Source organism: Oratosquilla oratoria, chromosome 21 (assembly GCF_046742065.1).
Source record: "Oratosquilla oratoria isolate Oo_2021 chromosome 21, ASM4674206v1, whole genome shotgun sequence".
Classification (NCBI taxonomy): Eukaryota; Metazoa; Arthropoda; class Malacostraca; order Stomatopoda; family Squillidae; genus Oratosquilla; species Oratosquilla oratoria.
Window position 1 is genome coordinate 45,314,630 of NC_134797.1, and position 6,886 is coordinate 45,321,515.

Consider the following 6,886-nt stretch of genomic DNA (forward strand, 5'->3'; position numbering starts at 1 on the left):
CTAATCAGTATGACTGAGCTGACTGCACTGATTTGAGACATTATTCACAGCCACAGCCGTGTTAGCATAATACAACACTTTACATGTACTTCTCACTATACATACAATCTTTCCAAGCAGGATTAACCCATTAAACTCCGATGACAAGATGTCTTGTCATTTGGTCAAATAAAACAAAAAATCATAAAACACCAAAATGTTTGATCAAACACCAGAAAAAAATATGACGTCAGTCCTCGCAGGAAGCGAGGACTGACGTCATATTTTTTTCTGGTGTTTGATCAAACATTTTGGTGTTTTATGATTTTTTGTTTTATTTGACCAAATGACAAGACATCTTGTCATCGGAGTTTAATGGGTTAAGCCAACGTGATGAGGTACAGAAGCTGCATCGTCCTTCGGGGGGATTCGATGGAGATCCCTCTCAGATGCGTCAATAATGGACGGAATAATTCAAACATTATCTACATACCAAGGGGCTTTTTCCCCCTTACAAGAGAGGTAGCCTAGTCAAAAGGCATAGATCCACTCCCACACATTCCACTCCCACCCATTCCACTCCCATCCACCACCCTTTCCTCCCTCTCATCTTAGCACCTCGTGGATGACGGGTCATCCCTGTATCCTGCCCACTGCTCTGAATCAGAAGCAATGCAGCAAGACACAGCACATTCACGGCAAGGCCGCTTCATTTAATCGGCGACCCCCCATCCCCTCCGTTTCCTAATACAGAAAAAGAGAAAACGGGAAGAAATCCTTTCGAGTTGCGTCAAATATCATTCACACATAACCACTCCAAACATTCTAAGTCTTATCCAAATGGAAAATTTAAAAAAGAAAACAAAAGAGGAAAGAAAAAGCAAGAAACATAGGTTTGAAATTTAGCTAAATATATTATTTAACCAAAATGACGCGCCAAAATGACGTCGTTTGGCGGTTTCTGGGCCAGCAGGGGATAGACTTGGCTAAGTTTTTGGCGGAAAAACAGCCAGCCCTTTTTAGTGTCGTATTTTTGGCATGTTGATAACCAAGCCTTTAGTTAGTTAGGATGGGTTATGTTAAATCGGGTAAGGTTAGGTTAGGTTCGGTTTGCTCACGTTAGGTTAAGTTAGTTTAGGTTAAGTTAGATTAGGTTAGGTTAGGTTAGATTTAAATTATATTTGTTTAGGCTGGTTAGGTTAGGTTAGGATAGATTTATATTTGGTTAGGCTGGTTAGGTTAGGCTAGGCTAGATTAGGTTAGGCTAGATTAGTTTAGGTTAGATTAGGTTAGGATAGATTTAAGTTACCTTAAGTTAGGTTCGTTTGGTTAGGTTAGATTAAATTAGATTTGTCTTAGGTTAGATTAGTTAGGTTACATTAGGTTTGTTCACGTTAAGTTAGATTAGGTTTCAGTTATCTTAGGTTGATTAGGTTAAGTTAGGTTAGATTAAGTTTATTCAAGTTAGGTTAGATTAGGTTTGGTTAGGTTAGGTTTGCTCAAGTTAGGTTAGGTTGGGTTGGGTTAAGGTAGGTTTGGCTAAGCTAGGATTGGTTAGGTTAGTTTAGATTAGACTAGGTTTAAATTATCTTAGGTTAAGTCGGCTAGGTTATGTTTCGTTAGGCTCAGCTACTTTGTTTGGTTAAGTTACGTTAGGTTACGTTAGGTTAGGTTTCATTAAGTTTGGTTAGGTTAGATTAGGTCAGTTTAGGTTAGGTTAGGTTGAGTTAGTTTAGGTTAGAATAGGTTAGGCTTTACCAAATATTGGATTAGTTCTTCAAAATACAATATTTGTAAAAAATGATAAAAAGTTATAAAAATAAAAATAGCCATAAAACCGCCAAAAAAGCCGCCATACCAAAGACGCTATTCAGACGGCGCGCCGACGCGGCGACGTCGTCGTCGTGTTGATTTGACCGAAAACACCGACAAATGTGGTCGAGGGAGAGAGACCGCGGTGGCGGCGGCGGCGGCGACGGCGTCGGCGGCGGTACCTCGGGGGGGAGAACGCTGTTACAGAGTTTCTCCTCTTGGTCGACGTGGTGCCCTCAGGGGGGGAGGAGAAGGGAGGGAAGGAGAGAGGAAGAGAGGGGAAGGGTGGGGATGGAAGAGAGGGGATAGGAGGAGAGGGTGTGAGAGAGGAGAGGAGGGAGGGGAAGAGAGGAGGGGAGGGGAGAAGTGAGATGAGGAGAGGTGATGGGAGATGGGAGGGGAAGAAAATGAGATGAAAAGGAAAGAGAGAGGAACACGGGGAAGAGGAGGTGGAAAGTAGAGGAGGAGAGGGAGAGGTTATGAAAAAAAGAGAAGGGAGGGGAAGGAAGGATGAGAGGTGTATCCTGATATTTTGCATTCTGTTTGCATCATGAAACTCACGACTGTCTTCTCACTCTTTGGCAGGACATTCTCATGTCGAAAGAGTCCTTACTGCCTGAGCATCACTTGACCAAGTGCTTTGCTAAGCATAGGCTTACCCAATACTGAGTGTCGAAGGTCTATATAGTTGAACGCTTCTATCCATCTATATAATTATTACCATCGAGACTCTTCCGAAGAAGACAGAGGCGTGTGAATCCGCCATACTAAGAAGATCTCAGACCCCTTGTAATATAAGTGTATAATTGTTAGAAATATTGTAAATCAGATTTTCATTAATTCAATAACATTTCATCTACTGTCATTACCCTATGTAATGGATATGGCAATGGTAAAAAAAGATTGTTCGCATCTTTTCCTTACTTTTATCAGGATCTAGAGTACTGATTCTCAATTTATCTATTTATTTATTTTATTCATTTATATTTATTTGTTTACTTTTTTTTTAATCCCCCATAACCATTCGGTGGACCCCCATAATATTTTTTTTCAGAAGCAAAATTATTTTTATGTGTGGGCCTAACAATCAGAAAATAGTCTCTGCACGTTGTATATTTAGATATACATACAAATATCTCCCCCTGACTTAAGATATATTACATATTATTAACATCTATTTGTTCTGAGGAATTGTGTTATATACACAAGTCAGCAAAAAGAAGTTGCTGCTCTAGTAGCAAGTGATACAAAAACATAATGAACAAAAGTATTTATTATAACACGCCTATTTTTTTCAACATCCAAGTTAACACTTACAGCGTGAGTCTGACGACCTACAAACAGATGCATGAAGATAATACGAGCATCGATGCATGTATCTTTACATATACATCATACCATAAGCAAAAATAGACACTAGATTTCTACTAGAGCTGCATTAAAGTTGACGATTGCCATCAAAGGAACCAAAGCTACACAGATACTTTTATTTGTAGTAGTTCAGCATTGCATAGATTACTGTAGAAATTACATTTCACAGTTGTAACAACCGTTCCGTAGAGAAATTGTCCTATGAACCACAAAAGTAAGTGAGTGAGTGAGTGAGTGAGTGAATATAAGAGTGAGTGAATATAACAGTGAGTGAGTGAGTGAGTGAGTGTGTGTGTGTGTGTGTGTGTGTGTGTGTGTGTGTGTGTGTGTGTGTGTGTGTGTGTGTGTGTGTGTGTGTGTGTGTGTGTGTGTGTGTGCGTGTGTGTGCGTGTGTAACGGCACACAAAGGTGATGTGTTCCCCGGCGGCTTGGTTGTAACTCACGGCGAAAATTGTTCCTGGAGGCCTCAAAAAAGAAAGAAAAAGAAAGATAATATATATATATATATATATATATATATGTATATATATATATATATATATATATATATATATATATATCTATATATTAAAAGAGATTTCTTCCTTTGTTGATTTAGTAAACCAACCCTCGTATATCTATGAAGGACTACATGTTAGTAGGATCACTGAGGCTTGATTAAAGCCCAATGTACAATAATTTGTACATTGTACTACAAGGACCGTGAGGTCTCGGCGTGGCGGACGGGCACGCCTCGATCCCCCGTCTGAAGGGCTTCGATGATTACATTGTATAGATAGCCGCGTCCAACTCTATTCGACCTCAACACAAATTACATCAGCGCTATGCTTGATAAAGCACTTGGTCAGCTGACGCTTAGGTAGTGGGGGCTCTTTCGACATTGGAATGTCCTGTCGGAGTGTGGGGAAAGGCATTCAGGAGTCTTATAATGCGAATAAGAAATGCAAAATGCAAGAATACATTTATTGTGTGGATATGCATGTGTACTAAAACACAAGGACATTTGTTTTTATCTAACTTTTTCGTCTATATTTTTTGTTTGTTTGTTGGTGATTACTTGTTTGTTTTTGTTTGTGTTTGCTCTTTGGTGTTGGTATTTGTTTGTGCTGTTTGTTTGTATTTGTGCTTGCTAGTTATTGTTTGTGTTTATTTGCTTGTGTTTGTGTTTGCTTCTTTTTGTACTTGCTTGCTTGTTTGTTTATATTTGTTTGTGCATTCACTGTAGAATTATAAGTTTTCTTGATTGTGCTGTATGTATGTGTGCGTGTATGTATGTGCGTACGTGTATGTATGTGTGCGTGTATATATGCATGTGTGCACAGTATGTATGTGTGCGTATATGAATGTGCATACGTGTATGCATGTGTGCGTGTATATATGCATGTGCGTACAGTATGTATGTGTGCGTGTATGTATGTGTACGTGTATATATGCATGTGCGTACAGTATGTGTGCGTGTATGTATGTGTGCGTGTATGTATGTGTGCGTGTATGTATGTGTGCGTGAATGTATGTGTGCGTGTATATATGTGTGCGGGCATGTATGTGTGCGTATATGTATGTGTGCGTGTATGTATGTGTGCGTGTATGTATGTGTGTGTATATATGCATGTGCGTATAATATGTGTGCGTATATGTATGTATGCGTGTATATATCCATATGTGGACAGTATGTATGTGTGCGTGTATATATGCATATGTGTACAGTATGTGTCTATCATGTATGTACATGTGTATACATTCGCTTAGGCATCTATCTATATGGATGAGTATTTATTCATGTATTTATGATATATATGTGTACCATGTATGTGTTTGTGTATATATTTGTATATCACAATTAATACCACAGTCGGAACAGAAGAAATGTGTTACTATTATTCATATATGCATGATATACATAAGTACTTTGTGTGTGTATGTGTGTATATTCATATATGTATCTATTTGTATATTATATATATATATATATATATATATATATATATATATATATATATAAATATATATATTATATATATATATATATATATATATATATATATATGGTGAAGGTGGAAAAAAGTCACGGGTCTAGTTCCGAGTTCCTGAGTTTATTCCTGACCGGTTTCGCTCTATGTTTCTTCAGAAGCATAGAGCGAAACCGGTCAGGAATAAACTCAGGAACTCAGAACTAGACCCGTGACTTCTTTTTCCACCTTCACCAACTTGTCACAATGTACCAGCATATATATATGTATATATATATATATATATATATATATATAAATCTATATATATATATATATATATATATATATATGTGTGTGTGTGTGTGTGTGTGTGTGTGTGTGTGTGTGTGTGTGTGTGTGTGTGTGTGTGTGTATGTATTCGCATATGTGCGTATGTGTGTATACATGTAAGTTTACATCTATGTGCGTGTGTGTATGTGCGATCATGTACGTATTCGTTATGACAAATTCTTCGGTATTTCGTTAGTTCCTGTGACAGTAACCCTAATTGGCTAAACGGTTTAACAGCTGTCGCCCGCATTCTTTGATGACGTCATGTGTATGACGTCATGGAAGAGAGACATTGTGATTGGTCGAATGTACTGGATCCTTTCATCTCGAGGCAAGGTTCCCCTCAGCTGAATAAATGTCATATTGTTATCATATTTCAATTCATGTAATGTAAATACAACAACCATATCAAAGGAATTTGTCTTTTGATGTTAGAATTAATAAAATCTTTGATGTACGTAGCTTGGAGGATGGAGGGATTTTGTCATTGATTGGTCAATTGAAAGAATGGGGGAAAAAAGACGATATGACGTCACAGATCACACACTTAAGATATTTTCCTTAAATCGTATGATCTAGTATAGATGACATAATCTAAAGATCTTTTCCTTATAGATAGTATAATCGATATAGATTTTAATATAGATAAATCAATTAAGGCAGTTTTAAATATAAGTATTATAATTAAGATAGATCTTGATACAGATAATACAACGATTGTCACTTGTCTTTTCTCTCGCGAGGGTGAGTTTGTATCAGATCATGGATGTGTCAAATCCTTCCACAATTCTTCATTGGCCATCGCAAACCATTTACGGATGACGTAAGCACCAATTACCGTATTGCTTATTTGTGTTGATCACCAAATATCATCTTCCACACTCGCGGTTGTCCGCAGGCTTTTGCAACTCCCTGTAGTGACGTACAATCGTTAGTCATGATAATTTCTTCAGTTCTGCAACAAACGATTCCTTTATTTACCTTCTCCTTCCTTCCACTGGAGGCGATCTTAGTGACACCCCTACAGACCAGAGTCACGCAGTACTCTTGTATATCTGAAGACTCATTCCCACTCAAAAATAGAATGCTGATCAATTCTATACTTCTATAGTCCCTCCTTTCTGTTGCCTATCTCTCCTATATCACCTATTATCTCCTACATCTCCTGTATCTCCTGTATCTCCTGTATCTCCTGTATCTCCTATATTTCCTATATCTCCTATATATCCTATATATCATATATCTCCTATATCTCCTATATCTCCTATATCTTCTATATCTCCTATATCTCCCATATCTCCTATATCTCCCACATCTCCTATATCTTCTATATCTCCTATCTCTCCTATATCTCCTACATCTTCTATATCTCCTATATCTCCCATATCTCCTATATCTCCCATATTTCCTATATCTTCTATATCTCCTATCTTTCCTATATT

At 37.7% G+C, this 6,886-nt stretch overlaps 1 protein-coding gene across 1 annotated transcript in view; it reads right to left on the reverse strand.

The window, feature by feature from the left end:
• LOC143037147 (uncharacterized) overlaps positions 1-6,683 on the reverse strand; it is a 30,729-nt gene extending 24,046 nt beyond the window's left edge. The window contains exon 1 of the mRNA XM_076205265.1: positions 6,605-6,683. Coding sequence (XP_076061380.1) covers positions 6,605-6,683 — 79 coding nt within the window. The remainder of the gene's footprint in view (positions 1-6,604) is intronic.
• Positions 6,684-6,886: the final 203 nt, after the last annotated feature.